This window comes from Dryobates pubescens, chromosome 1 (genome assembly GCF_014839835.1).
Source record: "Dryobates pubescens isolate bDryPub1 chromosome 1, bDryPub1.pri, whole genome shotgun sequence".
Taxonomy (NCBI): Eukaryota; Metazoa; Chordata; class Aves; order Piciformes; family Picidae; genus Dryobates; species Dryobates pubescens.
This window is the reverse complement of record NC_071612.1, coordinates 12,261,689-12,288,371: the sequence shown is the minus strand read 5'-3', so window position 1 is coordinate 12,288,371 and position 26,683 is coordinate 12,261,689. Positions and strand designations below refer to the sequence as shown.

General features: G+C 41.1%; 1 protein-coding gene across 2 annotated transcripts in view; it reads left to right on the top strand.

Moving 5' to 3' along the window:
- LOC104308086 (netrin-4) overlaps positions 1 to 23,311 on the top strand; it is a 48,702-nt gene extending 25,391 nt beyond the window's left edge. For both annotated transcript variants that reach the window (XM_054161512.1, XM_054161507.1), the window contains exons 4-10: positions 8,508 to 8,634; positions 9,154 to 9,342; positions 16,447 to 16,660; positions 17,505 to 17,641; positions 18,647 to 18,715; positions 19,844 to 20,014; positions 22,864 to 23,311. In XM_054161512.1, the coding sequence (XP_054017487.1) occupies positions 8,508 to 8,634; positions 9,154 to 9,342; positions 16,447 to 16,660; positions 17,505 to 17,641; positions 18,647 to 18,715; positions 19,844 to 20,014; positions 22,864 to 23,000 (1,044 nt within the window). In that variant the 3' untranslated portion in view covers positions 23,001 to 23,311. The remainder of the gene's footprint in view (positions 1 to 8,507; positions 8,635 to 9,153; positions 9,343 to 16,446; positions 16,661 to 17,504; positions 17,642 to 18,646; positions 18,716 to 19,843; positions 20,015 to 22,863) is intronic.
- Positions 23,312 to 26,683: the final 3,372 nt, after the last annotated feature.

The window sequence follows — 26,683 nt, the reverse complement described above, 5'->3', positions numbered from 1 at the left end:
TACATCAACTATGTCAGTAGTGTCAGGAATGGTAAAAGCAAAATAAAAACAAAAAAAAAAAAGTTAAGAGCTTCTAGATCACAGCAGAATAAATTCTAGCAACAGATCCCTGTGATGATTTTTTTCCCCCCATTTTAAAACTGGATATGACCTTTGAGCTCTGCCCAAAATGATCTCAAAACATAAAAGAAGATCATGTAAACCAAAGAGCAAAAAGTAATGATGAATTACATGAACTGCATAAAAAGCAAGTGGTGTTGCTGACACTTTTGCCACCCACAGTGGACTAAAGCATTTAACAGGAATTCTTGTGGGAATGTGCAGGTGGATGAGAAAGTTTCAGATATTTGTGTTCAAAGAAGACAGAGAAGCTGACAGAGAAACATCGTGGAAAGGTTCTCTTTAATTTTAGTGGATAGTTTTAGTGAGTTCCTAGTTTCTTATGGTAAAATGTGCTTCAAAACTGTGACTGTGAATGACAGGCAAGTTCTCAGACAACTGCTTAGAGAAAAGCTGGGAAAGGATATTCAGATGTGTCCTATAGGTCATATCCAGATGGTCCTATTTTTTCACACTTAAAAAAATCACCAGAAATCTTAACTGAAGGATACCTAAATAAATGTTTTAAAAAGCTTTCCTATAGATCCCATGTTTCTTTTGCTGTTTTGGAATGACTGTGAGGAAGGCTGGCATATTAAAGTAATGCCTCCACTACTGCCAGGTTCTTGGCCAAACTCAAACCAAACAACTCTGTCCTTCTGAGCTGTTAAGAATTTGAATTCAAGTCAAAATATAGTACATATTTCCCCTTTATTTTAGATATGTTGTGTTCTCCAAATTCAAGCATACCTCTAGGTTGCCATCTGAGGTGCTTCCTTTCAAAAAAAATAAAAGTATTCATTCTGGTTAGGATTCTTGTAGTCGTAACTCGGATGCTACATCTGCTATCTCCTAGAATTGCACAAAACCTGCAGTTGTTCTGATTAAAAGATCCTAATGGTTACAGAGTTCAGTTCAGTACAGTTTTAGGCTCTGTAATACGAGTTCTTCTCCACAGTTTTTGTGCACATTGCTAGTTCTTCAGCACAAGATCAAACTTTAACAAGATCGTCCTCCCCTCTTATGAGAGCTATCACTGCTTTGCACTACAGCCATTTCAGCTGGAATAGCAGGGATGTATGTAAGCAGTATTTCACCCAGTTCTGAACTGATGTTCAGGTAAGATTCACATAATGTTAGGTCTAAAATTGTTCCAGAGACCATTCCTAGGTGGTTTTGTAGAAGATTCTGCCCACTTCCTGTGTTTCCACTCAACACTGCCCATTGAAGTGCAGGAAAGAACAGCAGAACATTTGTGCTGCTGTGCAGCCTCATCCACCTGCAGAGGCCAACACACTCCCTTTTAGAGGAGCTCTTGCTCCCTTCTGTTGAGCTCTGAAATTAAATTAGTCTGAGTGCTATCCCATCTAATTAAAGATGGCTCATTTGGCTCCTTTGGTGTACCCTGACAATATGCCACGGCATACTGCATCTTTATTTGCTTGTTCCACATAGGGCGTGTGGGCTGTGCTTCTACCCTATTCTGGTTATAATCAATGTCTTTAACTTGATATCAATGCAGGTTCTCCATGAGCTCTCCTGAGAACCTGTGGTTTGCAGCCAGAGCATCTGGCATTCATACTACCAACATGTTGCTTTGAATTTCTATGGTTTAGAGAATAACCACAATTTCAATGGTATGATCCACACAGTGGTTCAGTCAGCAGGAATTCTGCACTTATAAAGTCAACAAGTTTTTCCTACATCTTATGATTGTTGTGGAAATGTCTCTTACAACTACTGAAGTACAAATCAGAAAAACATGCCTATTCAAGGATGGTGTTTTAACCACATGCCTAAATGCCTTCCTGAATCAGGGCTCGTTGTAGACCCACCCATGCAGACACTCTTCCTCTGTTCCTACTTGTAGGAAACCACCTCTTGATTTGTTGGATGGGGTAGAAAACAATTTCATATCTGACATTAGCAGCCTTTAAACACAGCTTTTCTTAAAAATAATGGCCATGGTGAGCTATTTAAGCATATTTCAATGTTATTGCTTAGTGCTGACATTAATAGTGGTTTTTATTGCTTTAAACACTTATGTGATTTTTCTCTGCTGCTTTCTTCCCAGTGAAAGAACCATAATAACCCTGCTAGTGGAAGCACTTGATTGGAAACACTTGTAAATATATTTTAGGGCTGGTAAAATGTGCCATTCTTTTAGGTCTTTGCAAATTTGAAAAAGTTGAAGGAATGTTTATTTGTTTTGGCCTCTTAAAAGTCACATGCTCTCCTCAGGAGCTGATATTGAAGGATTTACTATAGATCTGCATGGCTACACCTCTTCATTTGGACAGATAACAGTGACCATTTGAACTATAAGAGGAACAAAGCAGAATGGCAGACACTGTTTTGTATTTAATCACTCAAAATGACCCAGAAAGAGTCATTTGACTAAATGCAAGTAAGGGACTAGCCTCTGATGTCATTGCAAACTGCTGCATCCAAAATTTCTCTGGCGACATTACAAAGTGAATGCAGAGCTCAAAGACAAACATTTTCTCCGAATCAGCAACAGTTGTTCTGGTCTGGAAGACTTCCAAATTTAACCTTCATTCACTAGGAAAAAAAAAACAAAACACCAAACCAAAACAAAAGTGCCCCCAAACAGACTGAGAACAGGCCAGGAGAAACAGCAATGACCACAACATTTAGTGAAAGGACAAAGGTAAAAGAGAGTAAATGGGCAGAGAGAAACCAAGAGGCTCCAGGTATGACACAACGCTGAACACAGCTTAGAAAAGAAAAAAACCTGCAGGACAAACAGATGGAAAATTTCCACTTGCTCTCTCAGCAGTGAATCAGAATTCAGGTGAGGCAACTTTTGCAGTCAAAGGTTAATAATTGTTATGAAACATCTTGGAACTGTTGGATGAGAGCAGGCTATCGTTCTGTACTATTTGCTAGAAATCAACCAGAAGCTACTGAGCTCCACGGAAGAACTACTATATTAGATTCATGACCTAGTATAGCAGGTCAAGCTACGTGACTAGAACTGATCAATTTGGCACTCAAATCCATGAAGCTATAGCCTCCTCTATGTCCTGATTCAAAGCTGCTCAGGTGGTAGATGTACAAATCAAAACCTTTGGCAGGAACATTGGGCTTGTAACAGCACGACTGTACTGCGAGACAGATGAGGGAATTAATACCAGGCTAAAAATACTAGTGCCAAGGAGAAAAAGTGCTTTAAACTCTTTTTTTAACATGGTTTAGTTTCACAGCCCAGTTTACATAAGGCTTAGGGAATGATGCAGAAGATGATAGCAAGAAAGAAGTAGTAAGGAAAGCAGAAAACTCTCAAATTGAGATTATCCCCAAAAACTTTTCATCATGAGACCACAGCCTGAGAGCATAGCTGCTATGCTGAAAAATGAAACCAGAGCTTTCTTTTGTGTTCATTAAAGGCAATATGATGGCAATCGAGAGCTTAGCATCACAGTTTTCTACCTTTCCTGGACTAACAATATCCTTTAACTGCAAGTATGTCAGCCTACAAACTTCTGCCCTTTGCAGAAGCTGATAAAAAAACTGGAAGTTTGATGCATCCAGAGTATGAGTATTTAAAACAACAGGTTTCATCTTTCAAAGCTCAGCACATGTGTTAGCGACAAGAGTAGCACACTCAGAAAGCAGGAATGCAAGAATACAAACTAGTGCAGGTTATGCACATAGTACTTCAGACTTGTCTTCTGAAATGAGGAAGTTGATATGATCACATAGTCTTCTTACCTGCCAGTACATCTGATCCATTCCCCAGTTTCAGAAAAGAATTGGTCGGTGACTGAGCTCTCAATACAATAATGCTCCAATGAATGGTAATGAGGAGAAGCAGATGAAGGGAGGTATCGTGAAAACAAATTATGTAATATTCCTGAAGTGCTCAATTATTGCAGCAATGACCACTGTGGCCCATGGAGGCCTAAATACTTTTGCATCTAAGGATCAGTATATGTCAAGTGATGCAGCATCACACATTGAACATTCAGGAGAAAGTGAAATACGAGAGACATGAGATAGAAATCTCCAGGATCTCAATCAATCTCCTGTTGTACCAATGCATTTGTATCTACTCACATAAATCCATGTCATAAACTAATGGAGCTTTAGCTGAAAACTGGCTAGGTTTCCTAATTGATGGCATGAATCTCATGTAAACCTCTATTCCTCATACCTTGGTTTCATGCACCCTCCACCTGGGTTGTCTGCTCCAAAGCTATATAGGTGAAGTTGTGTTTTTTTTCTCAGATGCCTGCTAGTAGTCAGGTATCCTAAAGCTTCCAATTACATTATTCCAATGGCAATCGAAGTACTCCTACCAAGCTCCTGAAGGCACTAAAAGGACAGGCCCAAGCAGCTCCACCTGGGACTCCTGCCCATGCTCTCTGTCCATTGGTCTGGGGACCTCATTTAAGCTCAGCCCCAGGGAGATGTAGTACTAGATGCCTGCTCTGTGCTCAGAATGGTGCTCCTTCAGTAAGTACAGTCTGTGCTGGGCTAACCCTCAGCTTATAGCTCTTCACTGCTTAAAGAGCAACTGATCTTTGTTCCTCCCTGACAATCATCTCCCTCATGAAATTCTTCTTCCTGCAATCCAGACTTTGCTTTTTAGGGCTCGGGGGGGGGGGGTGGTGGAAATAATTCCCCTGAATCTTTGTTTCTCTATTTTCTCTACTTTGGCATGCTCATTTTTGTCTTCCCGTGAGATGCTGTGTGTCCTGCAGTCTGGCATTTGGTAGAGAGCACAGTCTTCTAAATTTTTGGACTCACTTTTGTGAGAGAGAGGTGGACTTACCTCAGCAGTGAATAATAAGCCAGGGACAAGCCTGCTCTCTTTGTGTTGGCATTGAGTGTGACTCCCATATTTTCCCTTCCCTAAGTAGATATCCCATTTCCTATGTTATCTGACATCTTCCTGTATTTCATTTTTGTTGCTTCCTGAACTTTGGTCTCTGGCTGACTCTCCAGTCTCTTTCTCTCTAGCAGAACAAATTGTTTGTCTTGCTACTTGCGGTCACTTCACCTACCCTTATTTCACCTCATGCTTAAGAGTAACAGGTCTCTTTCACAGCTCAGTTTCTCCTGCATTAACCAGGAGACAGCCACTTACATCCATTAATCACCTTTTTCAGGCATGTTCTACTTGAGCTATTTGTCTCTGCTCCCTTCCTTTACCCAACTCCTTTCTATACTTCATTGTCACCCCATGTTGTACTCTCCTTTGCTGTTTTCACCTGTGAAAGCTATGAGATTATGGATGAGATACTCATCCAGAGTCACATGGCAGATTTGCTTTCTCTTTGCCCCAGTGCCCATCAATTATTTACCCTGTTCTGAAGCCTTGCTCTTAAAAGAGGGTAGTCCTCAGGCCTAACGCTTATTTAAAATGGTTCTGTGCCAGCCCCACTGGTTACTTCTGCCTGCTCAGTGACTCTCCTGTCTGCTGGCTGCTTGGCTTTTCAACCCTTTTGTCTAAGCCAGCCATCCTTCCACATATATTTGGTAAACTATTCAATAGCAGGGATCACAGGCAGGAAGCTTCCTTTATGCCTCTGTCCTACTCACCACATGCCATTCCTAGATAGCCTCCACAAGCTACAGTTTGCAACAAACCCATGGGCAATAAGCAAACTAACACATCTACTTACCTCCAAAGAACTACCAGACTCTTCCTTTCTCACTGCATTTTCCTGTTTACATTCTGACTAATTGTTCATGAGTGTTGACACCATCTGTGCTGTGCACTGTAAGCACAGGGTCCTGTGGAATAATGAATATTTGATCATGTCATTCAAGGCTAAAGCAAGATTGCATGGTTTCATTCTGCCATTTCCCAACTGTACAATCTCAGCATTTCTTTCATGTAATTTTAGTTTAGGTAGTGAATACATAGTTTTTGTACATACCTCTAAAAAACCCAATGGGCCCATTTATGAATTTTATATTTAACTACACTATCATTTTCCTAAGAAGTGACTGGGTCCAAGATTTTAGTTGTGATCCATTTTGGAATGAGCTGTAAACTTCAGGCGGTCTGAAGTCTGGGGATGTTAAAATTGATCTTTCTGGGTCAGGCTCTTTTTATCTTTTCTCACTCCTGGTCCTTTTCTCTGTTGTATGACTTCTGAGAAGCAGCCCCTGTGTCCACAGGGGGTTATTTATAAGAGCCAAACCCAAACAGGGAGAAGCCCGACACTGTTGCTTATTAGTATTTTTGTCTTGGTAATTTGTCATCCTATTTAGCGCTTTGAACATGGGTGACTTTTCTTCTGCAAAGGTCTGGAGAGGCACCATGTAATGTGCTACATGCTGTATCCTCCTGAGGTTTACTGGTGCTGAGCTCTGACAAATGCATACCCTGAAGTCTGTGCTCAGTCTTCCGTGAGGAGGCAGCCAACCGCTCTGTGCAGCAGCAAATCTGCCAGCTGGCCGTAGAGGGGCAATGGCATCAGCTGCAGCCTATCCCTTTTGCTGGCTACACAACATATCTGGTCTGGTAGGATTAGAAACCAGGGGAGTGGAGAGTAAATTGCTGCAGGGAGATGAATCTGGGGGCAGGGGAGAGTATTCATGCAACTGCTCTTTTGAACATTTCTCTCTTGATCCCCAGCTACCTGCTATGTGAGATGGGGGGAAGGGGGAACTGCAAAGGGAGAGTCTGACTTTCAGGAAAGACTATGGAGAAACATAACTGACATTAGTGGTGAGATTAAAGGATTAGATTCAGTTCACACCACAATCAAAACGAAATTTTGGCCTCGGCTCTTTGTGTAGCATGCAGTGGGCCAGGACTGTGACAGTGGTTTACAGAGCTTAGCATCCTCAACAGCACATGGAGGCAGAATCTAGTCCCTGATTTCTGTGCATTTCCTGATCTGCTACGAGTGTCCCATTGTGTGTGAAATGCGTGCTACTAATTAGTAACTTCCCTTGTTATGAGGGTGGAACATGACCTGTGGTCCCACCTTACCCTTTTTCCTCCTCCTTATGCTGCATAATTCCTCAGATAATTTTTCCAGGAAGCCCTTTCTTTGAAGCATGGGAAACCGATATTGGAATCCCACTTCTTAATTAGAAAACCCAAATCACAGTCTGTAGGGGATCTGGCTATTATACTCCTGGTGCAAGAAATGACCAGAGAACAGAACCAGTTCAATAACAACTTTCCATCTGAGGGCTGAACAATCTCAGTTGTCAAGGTCAGGTTTCTTGTCTGAATACCTGATTCCAAATATTTTTATGACTAAAAATCATTGTGTTCCAATGGGGGCAGGTAAGTACCGAGGATACAAGTTCTTTTCTTTAAGTAACTTTTCAAGTAGTCACAGAGAAGTTTGCAAGTCAGCCATTTATAGTCAAAGCTTTTTGCACTTTTTTTTCTCCCACAAATATTTTGTAAACCATTGTTTCCTAGCTTAGCTGGGTTTACATGCTAAGTGCTTGTAGATCAGCACCATTCTTCATCCATGTCAGCTTTTGCTCACATATTGTTGACCATCTTCCAATTTCTCATTTATATGGTAATAAGATGTTCAAAACCAAACACAGCATTGCAGGGACAATTTCCTATCTGCTCAGAGTTACACTGCATTTAGTTACACAGCCCAAAATTTTACTAGGCTTGTTCTGCTAACCCATTTGGTTAATGCCTTCTGTACCTAAGTCTCTCCAAACATCAGTGCTTTTCTCTCACAGAATGTATGTTCTGTGGATGCACTGGTTTGTATTTTTCCAGGGTTGTTTTTGGTTTTTGTTTTGGGTTTTTTTTAGTTGTTGGTTTTGGGGTGTTTTGATGTTTGGTTTTGGTTTGGGTGTTTTTGTGTGCTACATTTTTAACTCTTCTAGGAGGTCTGGGACTACTTGCTTGTTCTTCCAACAATTTACTTTAGTAATTCATATTGATTTCATTGCCCTATATTTACTCTCTCTTCCAGACCACTAATATCAAATGAGACAGGGTCCAGCATCTTCTGTTAGATTGTGCTATCCTGTGACTCAACTCTGCGAGCCAAGTGTGTGTTTGACACTAGCTGGAGGTGACTGGCTCCTCAGGCTCTTTGCATGCTCTTGCCCTGAACATGTACATCAAAGTAAACTGTGTTAGCTTACCCAGTTTAAACAGTCTAGAGGTTGTTCATCAATGTACTAGTAAAACAGCCAGCTGAAAAGTTACAAAGAAATTGTTGCCACGTGCAACATTTAAACTGGAAGAGGAAAAATCGGCATCTTTACTGACCACATGAAGAGACAAAGCTACAATTGAACCTCCAGGCTCTGTGGGTTTCCTAGGAGAGCGAGGCAGTTTTGTGGGAGTTGTGCAGGCAAGTTCCAGCTCCTTATGAGGCTGTTGGGCACTCCATGTTCTTGCTTGTAGCTATTTGAATGTATTCTCTTGCCCCTGACAGGTCCATGGGAAGTGTGTGTGTAGACACAACACAGCAGGGGACCACTGTGAGAAATGTGCACCACTGTACAATGATCAGCCTTGGAAGCCAGGAGATGGAAAAACAGGGGCACCAAATGAATGCAGAAGTAAGTGTGAGGGAGTTTTCAGATCCAGGCTTTCAGGATGAGAACTCACTGTGCCAACAGGCAAAGTTCCCTAACAAAGACCCTTGTCAATTTACACTAGTGGTTCTGTTATAGACATTGGGGTCACTAATGGAAAGCTTCGATATGTACAATTGTTTTACTGCAGCTAAGCCATTTGGCCTGTTGGGAATTGGAATTTACAAGGCAGAAATCTGGTTTTCATGCAGCTATGTCCCCTTGAATGTTTCAGCTTTCCAGGCATTTGTGAAGGGTTTATGATACCATCAGATTGGTTTGGTTTGTCTTACTGTAAGAAAGCCACACAGCTCTCAATGACCCAGGCTTCTCAGACCTCTGTTGTTGCAATTGCTTGTTTTCATGAAAATCAAGGGCTGCAGGCAGATGAAACATGTTACATTCGGGTATTGTCTCCAAGATTCACAGCAGGAAAATGATGCCATTTGAACAGTATTGCTGTGTCTGTCCTATAAGCCTGAAATATATTCTGTTCCCCACCAGAGTGTCGCTGTCACAACCATGCTGACAGCTGCCATTTTGATCTGAGTGTCTGGCTGGCATCAGGAAAGCGCAGTGGTGGAGTCTGCGACAACTGCAAGCACAACACAGAGGGGCATCGGTGTCAAAGGTGTAAACCAGGGTATTACAGAGACAGAGGGAAGCCCATGTCTTCTACAGAGGTCTGCAGACGTAAGTGACTCTTCTTACATATGGCAGAGGCAAACAAATGGTGAAAGAATCATTGAGAACATGATGAAAAGAAAGAAACCAATAACTCCTATAGAAGTACCTCATGAGGATGACTATACTTTCTTTGTCTTTTTTTTCCTAAACTGCAGTTTTCTTATCAAGGACACCTTCCTGATTTTCTGTGCCTGTTTCTCCCAACATTTTTTCTTTGGGTTATAAGAGATACACTTCTTCAAATGCATTGCATTACAGGGAAAGGTGTAGTCTTCTTGTGCTTGTTTCAAATAATATGGTGGTTCTTTCCTGAGGCATATTTTGTTTAGCTGGGGTTTTCTATAACTCTTAAGACTGTGTCTGTTGTGAAATTCCAATTGATTGTGCAACATCTGTACACATGAACACGTATAACAATGGCTGCAGAAGGCGTAGGAAGCATGAGAGCATGCCTTTCCACTTGGGAACAAATAGATCAGAGCTCGCTCAGAGTTATCTCTGGATTCTACAGCTCAGCCTAAATTAATTGCCTCATTAACACTTCAGCAGGATGCGTTAAGAAGCAGCTCAGCATAGAGGCACTAATGGTTGTACCCAGAGGGTGTACAACCTCTGGATCAAGGTAGTTTGCACCTAGCCAGTCTGGAACATAGCCCACATCTCCCCTACTTAGTGTAAACAATTCCTGAGTATCCTGCCAGTCTTCACATCTGGTTCCATCTGGCATCTCTCTGGGAGGTTGCTATTTCCAACGATAGACATAATGTAATTTCTCCCTTTGGATAGTTTTCCTTCCCCTTCAGACATCAGTTGCAGCACAAAGAATTTCATCCTTTCTCATCCATACTCATGCCTACTGGCCTTTAAAGCATCCTTGGCTCCAATGTGTTTCATCAAGAGTGTTTTTAAACACTCAGGTCACAAACACTCCTCTCCCTAGGACTGTATGGCCTGTGATATTGCTTAAACTTTCTGGCCATGATACATTCTATCTTTCTGCTCTTTTGTATTCTTTCTACTGGATCTCTAGTGCCAGCACAGACAGTTTCCATGCAACCCTTTTTTGATTTCATAACATTCACCCCAGAACACTGACTGAGGGTGAGCTTATCTAACTCTCACTGTATTCCAGTGCTCTACAGTGGCTCCTTTCTAGTCTTGTTTATGCTCTGAGCAGATTTACTACAGATAAATATCGTAATGAGAATAATTTGTTTTGCCAGAAGATTAGTTTTCAATCTCATAGTACCTGAAAGAATCTAGGTTTGAACTCTTGTATTTAACAGGAGGGTGATGGTGTAGTACCCAACATCATGTGTAATGTTAGATAACAGATAAAGTCAAGGAGCACTGGAAAGCAGTGAGGAGGAAAAAAGAAAAACCACTGTTTGAAAATACAGCCTATCTGTGAAGAAACTCTAGAACAGTTTGCCTGGATGAAATCAGACCTTGATTCTACCTCTGCCTCTTTTGTCTGGTCTGGTTACAGGCCTCTCAGTACCTCCTGCCAATACTCTGCATAGCAAAAGGAAAAACTGTTCAGAAATTTACCTTGCTGAAAGAGTTTTATTCCGCTTGTGCCAGTCAAGTACAATGATGTTCTTTTCACCTGGGAACACTTTGCTGCCAGCAGAAGGCCTTAGCTTTTACAGCAGACTGAGGGGTGCATGATGCTTGTACCTGTGTGGAAATAGAAGTGACACTGTGGCTATATAGCTGTAAAGTCTGTGCCTTTTCTATTTACAGTGAGGAGGAGAATTCCCACAGTGACATTTGACAAATTACCTTAATAGGGTGGTGGTTTGTATGATGAAAGAAATGATCCCTAAACACTTCCCATGTGGTTTTCAGGCAGTGTATGAGCATGCACCTCATGTTATGCTGTACCTCTGTGAAGAATTTTCAGGGACTGCTTCACTCTTGCTTATTATCAGTGACAGGAAAACCAGAAACATGAATGCAGACAGGCAGAGTTTATTTTGGTTAGAAGATTTCACCTCCAGTGCTATCCTCATCAGCTTCTTATGCCTAGAGCTGGCATCAAACTGAAAGGCCTCATGCAAGATGTAAGACGGAGGCTGTCTTCTGCACCCTTTAGGTTGCAAAACTTGCATTGCTATTAAACTTAATTTACTTACACCACACCAAATTATTCAGGTTGTGTGATCCTAAAATGTCTGGTTACTCAGCAGAAAAACAGCTGATGTTTTGAGTGCTGCTGATATTTAAGATATTAGACAACTAACTGGACTATCAGTTACCTCAGTGTGCTGATCATAAATTGAAGAGCTGCCACTTCTCAGCTAGCACATTTGTGAGGATTTAGATGTACCAATTCCAAGACATCCTCTCACTTTCGGAAAACCATGCAAACAGGGCCAGACTAACAACCCTAAATAAAACCCCCACCCACTAGGCAAGTGCTGAAAAGGTGTAATAAACTGCAAACAGGAGACTGAATGGGTGATGTGGGTGAGACCAACCTGCTCCTCAGCTTCCCATTTTGAACTTGGGGAAAAAAAAAAACCATCAATGGGAGATCAAAACTTGACCCTTGTGTACAGTAGATACTGAGCTGGGAAAGGAAATCTGATGAAAAAGCTGAATGAAATGCTGTTCTAATCCCTTTGAGAAAGCACGCTTGAAGAGTGCTCTGCCATCCAGAGCAAAGTCTAGCTTCAGCTGTAATATCCCCCTCAGGCTCCCAGAAAGTTAACAGGGCACTGCTCAGGCCCAGAAAGAGTCTTTAAGCATTAGTCATAATGAACAGCATTCTCCCTTAATCACTGCTATGAAAAAAATGTTGTATAACAATCGGATGTGCAGGCACTATCCAAACCACCCTTTGCTGACCCTTCAATGTGAGACTGCTGCAAAGACATGCCTCTGAAAAACATCTGTTGAAATTTGACATGTAAGTGTGAATTGGCTATTCCTTTTTGTCTGCAGAGGTAGCCTGCCTCTGATCCCTTTGCTTCTCCTGTTCCTAGCAGCTGGGAATGAATGACAACCAGATCATGTGCAGAGCATTGTTTTGACACTGCTTAAATCTGTGTTTTTAAAAAAAAATGGAAGGCATGAAAAGAGCCTCAGAGCAAGGCACACACCTGCCTGTTATTGGGGGTGACAACACAGGATTATGTAGTTTAGATATAACTTGTATGGAAGCTTTGACTCGGAAGCCTAATCATTTCCTAACCAATGGTTAGAAAAGCTGCTGTATCCTTGGCTCTTTCCTGTGGCTTATTTGGAGGCTTAAGGGATCCTTCTGAAACGGCACCATCCTTTGTACTTCACCCTTTGCTTAGCTGAAAAAATAATGCAGGCATGTAGACCATTAGAAAGGGTCTCCAGGAAAACAAGCTTTTTTCATTCTGAGCACAAGGATTGGAAATTAAAATGTGCCCAGATGCACTCGCACACACATACTCTGAAAAGCTCTGCTTCTCATCCTCTTACTTCTGAGCAGAGGGAGTGAACTCTTAATTGTAATATCACAAAGGCCTGATTACATCTTGGTTCAAAGTCTGTCTTAATCAGCCTGACCACACACACAGCTGTCTATCTTATTTTCTTCATTTAAGAAACATCATGGGCTGAGTCAATCCCCACATCTGACATGCTTTAAAAATTGACCTGATTTGGTCATATGCTCCAAAGATGCATGTGTATATATCTCAGATTCCAAAGGCTTTGCCTGATTTTTTATTTTGCCTGTTTTTCATCAAACAGCCAGAGTCTGCTCATAGCTCTATCTTATGCAGTAGTATTAGACGTAAGTTAAAGGCAAGGATATCTCCAAGTCCACTTAACTACTTGCAGCACTTGCTATTTTCCTGTAAGTTGGGACCATAGTGTTAGAACCAATATTATATTTTACATCTGTGTCTAATTACATGGGAAAGGCAGCTGTGCTGAGGGCAGACAGATTTATTGAGGACTTGAGTGGAGACTGCTGTATGAATTATTCATTTTTCATTATTCCTTGTCTCCTTTTTACAGTAGTTTCTGGAAAAAAAAACCAACAACCCACAAACCTCCAGTATAGAAGTGAGATTAGAAAAGGCAAGAAGATGCTTTGTGGTACTCATGACTGATAACCAATTCTGAACAACAATGATTAAATTGTTCATTATACTGCTGTCAAGGGGAGAACCCAAATAAACCAGCCATCTCTGAGCCAGAACTGTCTGCACACCGTCCCTAACATAATTGATGATGCCTTTGACAAACAAGGCCATTGTCATGTCGGCTGGTGTTTTGTTAGGCAGGGAGGTGGATGGAGGGAAACCAAGGCTTTGCCAAATTTCTTTTGAAGCAAAAGAAGAAGCAGCAAAAAAAAAAAAAAAAAGAAAGAAGACAAAGTCAACTGAGAAAGATGTTGGTTATCAAATACTGGGAAATGTAAAAGGGTAAGGTTTTGGAAATTTCCTTTTATGTTTCTTTAATCGTGAGGTTTATCTGCAAATCTGTAGTGCTGTTAAACAGATAAAGCCCAGTCATCAACAGCTGCCCCTTCAGCATGTGACATGTGGGCTCTCATTTTGGGAGTTACCTTAGATGCACAACGGGGATTTTGGCCATAATACTCTGGAAGCCAGACAATGTACACACCCAAGCTGAAATGCTAAATAAACACAGACTGAGCAAAGCGTTTGCAAGCCACTTGTATAACTCATTTGAAAGTGTTGTACGTTTACTTACTCAGCTTGCTTTCTGATCCACCAGAAGCTGTCCTGTTTCCAAACTGGGGACTATCCCCCAGAGTGTATTAGGCAACTTTACTTTTCCTGAACTGTAGCCCCCAAATGAAAAGAAATAAAAAAGAAAACCCTTTTTTTTTTCTCTCCTCATCAGCTTCTGCCACTGCTATCACTCACTGTCCTGTAATACTTCCCCTTAGGGAGAGCAAGGGAGAAGATTTCATTCCTGAATCAGGATCTAGTCTCAGTCAATGCTAGGTAGTCTAGTGATGCTAATGATTTACCCATCTGTTATGTGACACTAGCTGATGAAACCTGAATATCAGAAATAAGATGGAAACTAGAGATGAAAACTCCACAGGTAGATCCTACATACAGAGATATTACAGAGTAATCAGAGACCTGGAATCAAGTCAACCCAGATGTGGTTGACTTACTTCTTGTGGCTGAGACCTGTCTGCAGTAAAGGAAGCATGCTTTTCCCCTCCTTATCCTCAAATGGATGGATGGAGCTAAGTGTCTCCTCTTTCAGGGTGATGTAGCCAGCTCTGCAAAAATCTGGGCAAAAATAATTAAAATTGTGCAGTAACAAATCAGAACTTGCCTTTGAAACTGTCAGTGCTAATGAGCACTTCATTGTTACACCTGCTCTCCAGAACTGACAGCAAAATCCCTGGGTTTGCTCCCGAAGTCAAGACCGCGTTGTGGCAAACAGGCGAGCCTGCTGCCATCCGCCAACCAGCTCATTGTGTTGAGTACATTGCCCATGACAGCACGCTTATTTTCTGTCCTTAGGCTATTGTGCTAGTGCCCCTTGAAAACAACTGACTGAGAGCTGTCTACAGCAGAGTGTAATAATAATATTATTAAAAATATTGGCATGAAGAACACAGGGCATGGTGAAAAAAAAATTACTATGTAGTAAGCAGATCATAAGAGAAATGCCCTTGAAACAAAATGGCTCATTCTTTTCCTTGTACTATTTCAAAAGATCTTTTCTTTTCTTGAGCATGCAACAGGAGGGTGCAGATGAAAGTGGATGTGCCCCTGCTACACTTAACACCCTTCACAGTCACATCCTTGCCCCTTCCCCTTGGAAAACAATGTGTGGAATCAGAGTGTTCATTTGCTATCTTATTTGTGAGCCCAAGAAGAAAAGGAGTTTGATTAGAAGCAGTGATGGCCAAACTTGAAAAGCTTGGATGACCATGTTTAGTTCAGATAATCATCCAAAATGCTGGCCCCTGATCCAAGCTATCTAAACATCTTGGGTGTCCAACATTTAACTGAAAATCTCTGTTGAAGTGAGTCTTAGCCATGAGATGTTTATTTGTGCCCTCTTCCAGATGGATGAAGTAGTGATGCATTTGCTTCTCAGTCCCCACTATAAGCAAAAGTCAAGGCACCCTGCTTTGTGAATACAAAAAAATAAGAGCACTGAAATATGAAGGTCTGGAGTTAAGCTCATTTTCAGTTCTCATTTTAATCAAACTTGTCTGAATGTCAGAAATGAGTGGTTATGTTTATTGCTTGTGTTTTATCTCAGCCTTTCTGCCCCGATGAAGAGTCGTCAACTGTGTTGGCTTTGCACCACTATCTGTAACTATATTGCATTCCACCTCACTCCCTGATGCTGTCACATTGGGAATGTACTGTGGGGTTATGACAATTTATTGTCTGTGAGGACAGAGTTTCTCTCAGGATCTGTTTTACTGAGAAGTTGCTGTTAAGCTGCCAGGCTAGTCAGTTTAGAGATTTTCTCATACTCTTTTTGGCTTCCTGGCAACAAATCCACTCATCTGTTTGTACAAAAAATGTCATCAGCTTCCTTCCACATATACAGTACTGTGTGGTGAGATGTCTCCCTTAGAACTTGCACTGAAGGAAATTTGTGGACTTCTTTGAGACAGAAATAGAAAAAAAAATACTTGGTCATCTGCATAAGCTGCATCTAGCCCCAGAGGAGACAGTAGCTTTGTGATCTGTGTTCACAGGAAAGACAATCCAGGCACCAGCTATCATTTTTCACCTTCTCCATCCTAGTCCATCTTTTGCTAAAAACACTTTAGAAGAGAATCACTTGCAAGCCCCTTTAAAAGTAAACACACTGGAGGCTTTCTGCTACCAGTTCAAAACCTTATAGGGCCAAGAGTTCTGTAGAAGAGGTTCTTCTTTCAGCAGGGAAAAGCTAACTTTCACACCTATGGGTCCCGGTTGTACTTGCTTTGCTGTGCTTAACAAGTTAAAAAGAAACAAACATAATGTTGCAGATGGAGGCTACCAGTTCTGACTTAAAACTACTGAGCATAAGGTAGAAGGCATGAGTTTAGAAGCCTTGCAAAAATGTCACTTAACCAGATGACCCCTGGGTACATAATCTGAGTCACCTCTTACCCTATCTCCATAGCTTGCGCCTGCCAGCCAATGGGTTCAGTCAACACAACGTTCAGCCGGAGCTGGCGATGCCACCCCAAGACAGGATTCTGCTACTGCAAGCCAGGCGTGGCAGGGCCCCACTGCGACAGATGTCTCATGGGCTACTGGGGCTTTGGAGAAAATGGCTGTCGCCCCTGTGACTGTGCCAGAGACTGTGACCAGCACACTGGAAACTGTTTCAATGGGTAACGAAGCCCTCCTTTGGGTTCACTTTGAGATGGGATCCCTGGAGATAGGCAAAGTGGGGCTCGGCAGGGTTCTGGGCAGCCTGATCTAGTTAAGGATGTTCCTGCTTACTGTAGAGGGGTTTGGACTAGATGATCTTCAGAGGTCCCTTCCAATCCAGACCACTTTATGAAATGAAACAAAGATTAACCAAAAATACTGTGGCAGTGATAGTAGTTGGAGAATACTGGAGGGTGCACAACCATGTGAAAAGGTGGCTATAAATGATAAATGGTTTCTTAGATTCCGTTTGGTGGCTGGTACACTTTAAAGCCCATTGTTTTACCCAAGACAATCTTGAAATGATGACTTTTTGCAGTAATAAGAGGCAACTAGAGAATCAGATGGAAAATACGTACAGAGAATGGATGGAAGAGTCTGGAGACCTTGCCTGGAGATCTGTGTCCAGCGTAAAATGAATTACAAAGTGTGCTTCTAGATATCTGTGCCCTAAATGTGTATTAATCAGTACAGAAATCCTATGAATTGCTGAGTGACAGCAGTTTCACCAGTCCTGTAGGTGCCCTCGATTCCTAGTGAAATCCACAAGTGCTCACTGACTTTGAGTCACTTAATTCAGTAGGTAACTACCTTTTAAAATGCTAAGTCAGCTGCGGTAAGGCCTAAATAAAAGCCTAGATCTTGCGATACGGCATGATCTTGTGTATGGCATGAAGTCTTATTTGCACTCCCAACCTGAAGAAAGCAAAGCTCATCTGTCTGGATACAGCCACATGCTGCAAACACTTGCTCCCCAATCATTTGGTGTCCTAACCAAGTCTTTTGTTTTGTGTGTCCTTCCAGCTATGAGAACGAGCCATTCTTTAACATCCCCATTGGGGGACAAATCCCTGACCTGGTGCAAATGCCAACCAATGAGAGTGAAGAGGAGTGGAGATGGAATGACCATGAGCAGGGATTTTCTGCACTGAGGCACCCAGGTAGAGCATCCAGCCTAGGAGCCCACAGTCTGGGAGCATTTTAAACACTTCACTCAGTGCCAATTCTTCTCCCCACCCTGACAAAGCCCCCCACTCATCTTCACCTTGTCTGTCCCCCTTCTGCTGGTGACGTCTGCTAATCTGAACTATATAGGTTCTCATTGCACTTACATTATTTTCCAGACCAAGTGTACTATCCAGCTTTGGAGCTGGAAATTGGTTATTCACAGGCAAGACTGTGTAGAATAAATATTCTTCTTTTGTGGTTGTAATTATAGTCAAAATGTTTCTGATTTTGCACAGCTCCTTCTCAAGCATTCAGTCACTGTTCAGAACTTCAAATGCTACTTGTATAAAGATTGTGTCAGCCATCACCACCTCCGGGGTGGAATGCAAGTAATTTTAAGAGCAAGGTATTCCTCATGGCACAACAGATTAGGAAAGAAAGAAAAGTATGCTGTAGCCAGCTAATATTACAAAATAAGCAGGGTTACAGAATGAGCCTTTAATACTTAATAGCTCTCACTTCTGCTTGCCATGTATGAAGGTCAGCACTTCCAGGCATCAATGAAATTAAACAAAGACCCTGAGGCCATATTGCCACCTACTACATACCTTGACTTTGAGAGGGATATTACCTTGACACCAACAAGGATCAGAATTTCTTAGTTCAAAGGATTGAGTGAGGGTGTTATTACTTACATGATTTATACTTCAATCTGATTCTTAAAAAATCTCTTTTCAGTTTATTTACAGTACCACAGACCCCATGAGAGCCGCATTTTACTTGACAATACTGATCATATTTCAGAACAATTATGGCATCATCTAACAAGGAACAGATTAGCAAATAACTGAGCTCACTCTCAAATTTACTTTTAAAGTCCATCCAGATTATGGGAACTATATACATATAACTTTGTAGCTGAGTATCATTTGCCTTTGTTTTCTCTCTCGTGCTCTGGCGCTTCTCCAATCCTTTGTGTTCTGTGGCTCCCCTGCTAGAAAAGTGTGTGTGCAAAGAAAAGGTGCTTGGAAGTGTCACTGACTTCTGCCAAATGAAATATGCTTATGGTAAGTGGGTGACATACCCTCAAGGTATGATGATTTCACAGTATTCTCTCTATGCATGTTATAAGCTGATATCTACAAAAAAAGACAAGATTAAGTCATGAAATAAGAGCTGGGATTTCTTCTGCCTTTTTTGTCTAGTGACATGTCCAACTTCTGAACAGAACTGAAGAGCATTTTGCATGCAAAGCTCTGTGATGTCTCCTTTCCACCCATTTGGCTTCTCTCTTTACAGCAGAGAGAGTGTGAGAATTGTAACCTGGTGGAATGGTTGGCTTCAGCATCAATTAATGTTAAAAGCCTTGCATCTAAATTGCCATTGTTCTTGCACTCATTATGCACATTCAAATGGCCATTCTTGATTACCAGCAATGTATTTAATCCTGTTGTTTGTGAACACCTGGTTCATGCCATCACATGAAGCAGAAAAGGAAAGCTCTGTGATCCAAAGGTTTGATGTGCTCATGTCACGACACAACAAAGCCTCCTTGTGGGGCTGATCTAGACAAGACAACCCTGCCAAAAAAGTTATGGCATCCTGTTAAATGAAAGGAACAGGCATTTATCATGGTGACCAGATGTTGGGCCACGGAACAAAAATGCTTTTTCTGGTTTGTTGTGCAATCGTGGCATTTTAGACGTGTGACATGTCTGCAGACTGATGGGAAACTTCCCGACTTCCTTCCTGTACAGCCGACAGCTCCTTCCCACAAGGCAAAATCTTTGAGAGTGTTAAAGCTCAAAACAAGTTTTCAAGCTGCAAAACTTAAAGCCTAGAATCAGTGTGCTGAAAATCAGACTGTTAGCTGCTGAAATATTTTCCACCTTTCCTATGTATACCTACAAGTGTTTCCCTATATTCCAAGCAACTGCCCATTAAAAAGTGGTTGCTCAATAGCATGGCAAAAGGGTCAGTTAACTACTTTGACAGAAGAATTTGGGTTTTCTTCAAATGTATTTAAAACAACCATAACTGAATTGGGCAGACTTTGGAATATGCATTCTGTACAACTGGAGTGGGTTTCCTTCATGTCTTCTTTCAAGGTGCTAAAATTCTACCTGTTAGCAGCATAAACCAAAATTAGTTTAGAAATTCATTGCTGGTCTCTACCTGGGTGTGTTTTGTGGCAGTGATAAAAGCAAGAATCCTATCAGCTCATGACAAAGGGACCCACGCAGAAGTTGTTGTGAAAGTGAAGAAGGTGCTGAAATCAGGCAAAGTGAAAATTGCTCGGAGCAACAGAAGCATTTACCCAGAATCCTGGACCAACAGGGGATGTACGTGTCCCATTCTCAATCCTGGTAAGGACAAAATGCTTAACAGGTCTTTTCTCCCCTTCTAAACAGTGGTGAGAGTTATTTCTGATCATTAGCTATAGCTGCTCAACATTCCCTTCAGTCTGGGTCAGAGTCCTTTGATTCATCCACACCAAAGAGGGAGTCAATAGAGAGCTGTAGTAAGAAGCATTTTCTTATCACAGAACAAAGTTTTAACAAAAAGCCCAAACTTCCTGGAAATGTTTTTTACTTTCAGTGACTCTATTTGATCTGTGACTGGAAGAACATTTGTGAGGGATTAAAAAATCCCTGTATTTTTATGTCCTAAGTTTTCTTCCTCAGTCTGTATTCTCACATCATGCTTTACTTCTTCTTGAAAAACTAGAAAATGCTGAGAAAATTTTGGACAGTAGAGGTAATTAGCTTCTTCTATGCCTTTGCAATGGTTTCAAATAATGAAAATGAAGTCTTCTTTCTTCTGCTGTACATTCTTATGCATTCAATGGTTTGTTCCATCAAAGTCTAGAGCTGACAACCTGTAGCATATCAGAAACCAGTCATGGGTGGAGAGTATAAAACCAAATTAATTTAACTTCAGACCAAGTAAGACAGGAAAATCTTCAATAATGAGGAAAACAATCTTTTAAGTAAATAAAGCCCCTCTTTTTATTACTAGCTTCAGACAGGTCTCTAGGTTTGCTCCCTAACTACAATCTATCAGAATGATCCACATTTGTTCACTTAATTATGAGAATTCCCCTGCAGCAGTGGAGTGGAGAAGCAGGGTAGTACAAAGCAGCAGCTTTCTCCTGAGCTCTGCTGCGGGCAGAAACATCACACTACTGACTGCAAAGCTCCACACTAGTGCAGGGAAATGTCAAATGCTGAGCAGATATAGTCCTCTATTCAACCTTCCCTGTTGCTGCCTTTCCTGCAATATGACTTAGTGGATGACAGGTAGAAATATTTACTTGAATGAACAACAGCTAAAGTCTCTGGGTAAATAGAATCCTGCAAATTTGAGCCTGGACTCTACTTTTTTCAAGTAGAATTATAGAATCATTTAGGTTGGAAAAGACTTTTGAGATCATCGAGTCACACTGTAAACCTAACTGCCAACCCATTTCACTGCTAAACCATGTCCCTAAGTAGATGCTAGGTGTCTAATTCTGCCAGATTTTGGTTACTCACAACTTTTCCTCGCATCACTGTAGTTCTAAGTCTCTGGGGCCATGTTCTGGCATCAAATTCCAAAGAGACAATAACTCTGGGTGTCATTAGGGTGACTAGTGTGCTAGGGATTCTGTTTCCTTATTGCAGCGTACACCACAGAAAATGGTGGCTTGTCATCATTCTAAAAGCAGCAGCTGATAGAAAAATTACTCCATGTTTTTCCCTCTGAATTAGATTAAAAATGTATCCGCTGAGTGACAGGAATTCCTTGTGTTTCACTTAAAATGTAAGGTTTAATCCTTTAAGACAAGTTCTCAGCTGAAACAAACCACATACAAGAGGCAGTAGTTTTGGGAAAGGCTGTGTCCAATTAAAATCCCTGTGATTTTTCCTGTTGTGGCAAAATGACTTGTGCTGTCTCAGAAACTAATTTTGTCTGCCAGTCTCTGTATCAGGTGAAAGCCTGCACCTGAATTCACACTGAAACGTGGGCTTTCTTTGAATTCTCACATAAAAATTTTGGCTTAATGTAGTCCAAATGAATAAGGTGCTTTCCTTTACCTAAACTCCAGCGGCACAATTTTGTATGTGAAGTATTTATCAGTGAAATTGTAGGAGCCCTGAATCAGACATGAATAAAACATACTGCTTAAAGATGAGAGCACATCTGATGCCATACAGATACCTGAAGAGGGAAAATACCACAGGACATTTTTCTCCTTTGGAGCTCTTCAGCTTTACTTTTCACCTCTTTAGAAACATAGGGCTGAAGGCATACAGCTCAGAAATTCAGATGCTAGGGATAGAGATGTTATGCCTTTTGATATAAATTAAGTCCCAGTCTTGTGCAGATTTCAACCTATGGCTACACTGAATCCCTGCCCCAAGATCACAGCTCATGGTGGGAATCTTATTGTGTCTCTCTTCTTGGGACTTTTACGCCCACCTTTACCTTCTTTTCTAGAAGGGTGGTAGTGGCAAGGGGACAAAGATCCCTGCAGATCTGTGTGCAGAACTTCATATATAACTTGCCATGGGTGCCTCTCTAAATTCTGATCACTGAAGAAATTCTACTTCCTACAGTTCATACAACACAGAGTGTTCATGCATCTACTAAGGCAACTGTATGATTTCATTGGTAGTACTTGTTTCTTGTGTCCAGCTGTAGTCACACACCTTTTTGTTCGCAGACCTCATTTTCTGAGGCCCTGCTACATTTATCTTAGGTTAGAATCTAGGAAGTCTGGCTTGCTATTTTCATATATAATACCACCTTCCTCATCTGTTCAGATCCAGTTCTGCTACTCCTACCTACACAAGCCAAAAGTGACGCTGCTGAAGCACATGGAGTTACTATGGCTTAAAACAAAGGTCAGACAGATTAAACTTGAACCTGGTCATCTCCATATGGAGGTGCTGGATTTCTAAGTGGTAAGGCCACTGGAACCATACCACTTTGTAGTTCCTGAGAATAATAATATGACCACACTGAACCTGTGTGCCCAGGAGTCAGCACTGACAATATGAAAATGAAGGCATATGTATAAACAGGATGGAGCTGGCTGAGGTGCTGGATGCCAGATCCTTATGCAACAGAGACATTCTGTATTATTCTGTATTTAGTTCTGCTTTCTTCTATTTATTGACTAAAGTTTTGCCTTTGTTTTTTTTCTTTTCTTTTTCTTTCCCCCTTAAACTAGGTACTGATTATCTTATAGCAGGCCAGGAGGACTCTAGGACCAGCAAACTCCTTGTGAACATGAACAGCCTTGTGAAACCCTGGAAAGCATATTTGGGAAAACAAGTATCAGATATTCTTCGAACTGGGTGCAAATAATTTCTGCTTCAGAAGTTACAGTGCTGAACTTTGCCTTTTAGTCACACTGCAGTGAAAGGTGTAGTTAGTTCATATGTTTCCATTCAACAGACTCCTAGCTGAAGTGAGAAAAGCAGACTTACCATCCTTTCTCTTGTCACATGCTAAGACAGGAAACTTGGGACATGCCTACTTTCTTTCAGTCAATGTACAGCCTTATCACACAAAGTTAACTAGTGCATCATGTGTAGGTTACAAGTCAGTTCTTAAGTTGAGCCTGATTCCACACACCCAGAGAATCATTTTACAAGGCAAAACTAAAGATATAGCTTGATGTTAATACATATAAGCTGTTTAAATAATGCATTCATCACCTGAGTGTAGCTTTCTTTATAAGTGACCACTAATGGGCAGCTGTACAAGTGGCATAATACTAAACAAGCATGTCAAAGTAACACTCATTTAAAAGAGCTCAACCTGATTTAACATCAGACTGCAATTATCCCAACATAATGGGTTGCTTTCTAGAAGGCAATTATTATTCTACTGCTGAACATCAACACTCTAATTTGTGACTTATCTTGGGACAAACTCCTTTATAGATATACATTGCTATCATGAAAGCTTAGTGCTGAGGTCTGCTGAAGCAACCACCTTGGCTCAAATTCCAAACCCAACCCTTGTGCTCGAAGGCTGTTTTGCTCTTTGCTGTAGTACTTCAGTCTGTAACACCACAAAGGTTTCACAGCAATTACTATTAAAAAGCTTTAATGCTAGGAAACAGCCAAAACATGTGGGGAACTAGCAACTGCTCTAGTGTTGGGATCATAACACTACAAAAGCTACAAGGCAGAGGCAGGAGGGGGTAAATGGATTCTCTGGACTGTGTATTAAATTCAGCCTGGCTATTTGAGCTGTGCTCAAGACCACTGGCATTTGATTGCACTTAGCACTCTCATACTGTATTACTTCTCTTGGTTACAATGAAGGTTAAGATACTGAAGCTAAGCTTCCTTCCTTTTGTGTCTGAGGATTACTTTTTCCTCCACAGAAGTATAGGAGTGGTAACATCTGCACTCTAGGTAAAATAGTTCTGTTCTGCAAACCATTCTTTCTAAATCAATTTAATCCTACCCTATAGTAATTTAGAGGTAGCTACTTAAATCATTCCCTAACACAGTATTTTGAGTAAATTATAGTTTAAGACCTGCATCCCCTGTTTAAGGACTCACAATCAAATGAAGCTGGTTGGAGCTCATTTCCTCTTCAAGAACAGCAGAAATTATGAGCCAGTCTATTCTTTCAGGGAGTTACAGAGGAGAAGTATGCACATGTGCTACTTTTGCCTATTTCTGTTCCCCCTCCATAATTTTTAGTACTCTTGGGAAAGAGGAAGTATCTTCATTTAGCCCTGACTGGCACATGGAGCATCTAGAAAAAACCCAATACTAATGGAGAATGATTGAAGTCCCAGTCTACAACTCAGACCCTCATTTTGTTCTCTGTATCACTGGGTTCTGAAAAAACCCAGCTTCATTCATTCAACTTATTGCCATTTTCCTTTTAACTTCATATTGGTTGAACAGCAGGAAAGTCCACAGCACATCTGGAAAAGGATGTCAGGCAGATATGTCCAAACTCAAAGCCCCACTTTTTCCCCCCAACAGTGTTTTTCCCTTTGCTTGTTACAGGAAGTCTCCCCCCTCCTCAAGTGTCATTGCTTTCCTTCTTTCCCTTTGTTATTTATTTGTTGTTACCTGAAGTGGTATCCAAAAATGTGGCATGCCCAGCAAAGCCATTTAATTAATGCAATAAAACACTTTTTAACCAAGGATTTTGGCTGAATTTGAAATGTTGGCTTACAGAACCGATGAGCACAGCAACTGTTTGCTTTGTCTCCAGAAATCATCTCCCAGCAGAAAGACTGACTAGGTCTCTTTCAAATATCAATAAAGACATGTACATAAATTTACAGTCTGTTCTCAAAGGGCCTCTCAGAATCAATGAAAATCAATTAGAGGTATAAGCTAAGGAACATGCTTTTCAAGAGAGCCTATTTTACCTGCAGGGGATCTTATTTAATGAAGATCATATTCCATTTTTTTTTATGGCCAGTACCACGTTAAAGCAAACTCCTATATTCCACTTTGTGTCCCAGACTGGTGATTTTTTGCTGGGGAGGGTAAACATCTGCATAGTACTTTTCTGTGGATGAAAGTTATTTTTTAATATGGTCCTTTACAAGCATTTCTAACTAGTGCTAGTAGAAATACTATTTGAAACAAGAATACTGATACCCTGGTGTGCTCTCCTGGGGCCTATGATACAGTAATTAGTGCCTGCCAAACACAAACACCGTTATATGCAAACAGTGGAGCCATTAATATATCACACATCAGGTATCTCAAAAGTAGGTTACACATACACACACTTTAGAGAAAAGTGTAAGGTAAGTGGAGTGGGGGAACCCAAAAATACTCAGCTAATTTCTTCTCCTTTCAATTTCCCATCCTTGCTGAATCTCTAATTTATTTGCTGGTACCTATATAGCAAAGTCTTCTTCATTCCCTTCATTAGGTAGAATGATTGCACATTTTGTTCCATTACTAGCTGGTGTTTAATGGTTTTGCTCTACAGAGTAGTAGGTATTCCATAAACATGGAATTAATTTGGAAGTGAAAAATGAAAGCACATTAGGGTGAGTCAATAGTGCAAGTTGGCTTTTTAAGTGGTATCACCACTTGTTAATTCAGGTATCTCTGAGTTCACAGGGAATAAAAGAAGAAAGTTCCTACTCACACGCAGCTACCATGTGCAATACCTTTGTTCTGCACTCCTACAATCCAGGTAGCCTGTCTGAAAATAAGTATCTAAGCAGAAACAAACTGCCACAGAAGGTATAATGTTCCTGTACCAAAAAAAGAACTGTTTTGTAGGCCTGTGTACAGTATCACAGATCTGTGATCTTGTGACTTTGTATTACTGTCACCCAAGACACACAGCATATTAACATATAATAAGGATGCAGTTGCACAATACAGAAGTGGTTGCACAGCTTCCTTTAGTACATCTAAAATGGGACCCATCTTTAAAATGGCCACATGAACAACCTTACACCCAAACAGAGAAGGTGTCTCGCACACAGTAGCAACCACATACTGAAAGGCATTACTTGGAAATCCTGCATGAAGATAAAATAGAAGTCTTTGCCTACAAGAAGTCTTGGAAAGCTGTGGAAAATCTCTAACAGGGCAAGTGATAGCTTGAAGCAGAAGCACACGCAGCTTTTCACAAACAGCAGCAAACTCAGAATTGCTGGAGGTCAAAGTAGGTCTCTAACAACTGTTGAGCACCTCTGTCAATAAATGCATGTTCAGTCCAGCAATGTGGACCCTTAAGCAAAGGAGTTCATTAAATGGCCAGTGTGAGTCCTGGGTCCTAACTCCAATATATCGACATACTGCTGCTACTAATGCTCCTCCAGCTTCTGCTCTTCTCCAGCAGCTAAGGAAAATGTACCTATGCACATACCTTTGGGCATTGCTCTTCTGAGAGTGGCTCAATGCTATAAAGAGTAAGTTTTCTCTGTAGCATTTACCATCTCATAAATTTTCTGTGCTGCTTGATGTAAGCTTTTTTGAACTGATATCATCCACCTGATGTGCTCCCTGGAGTCCCCCCAGACCTGGAAAAGTCAGTGTGTT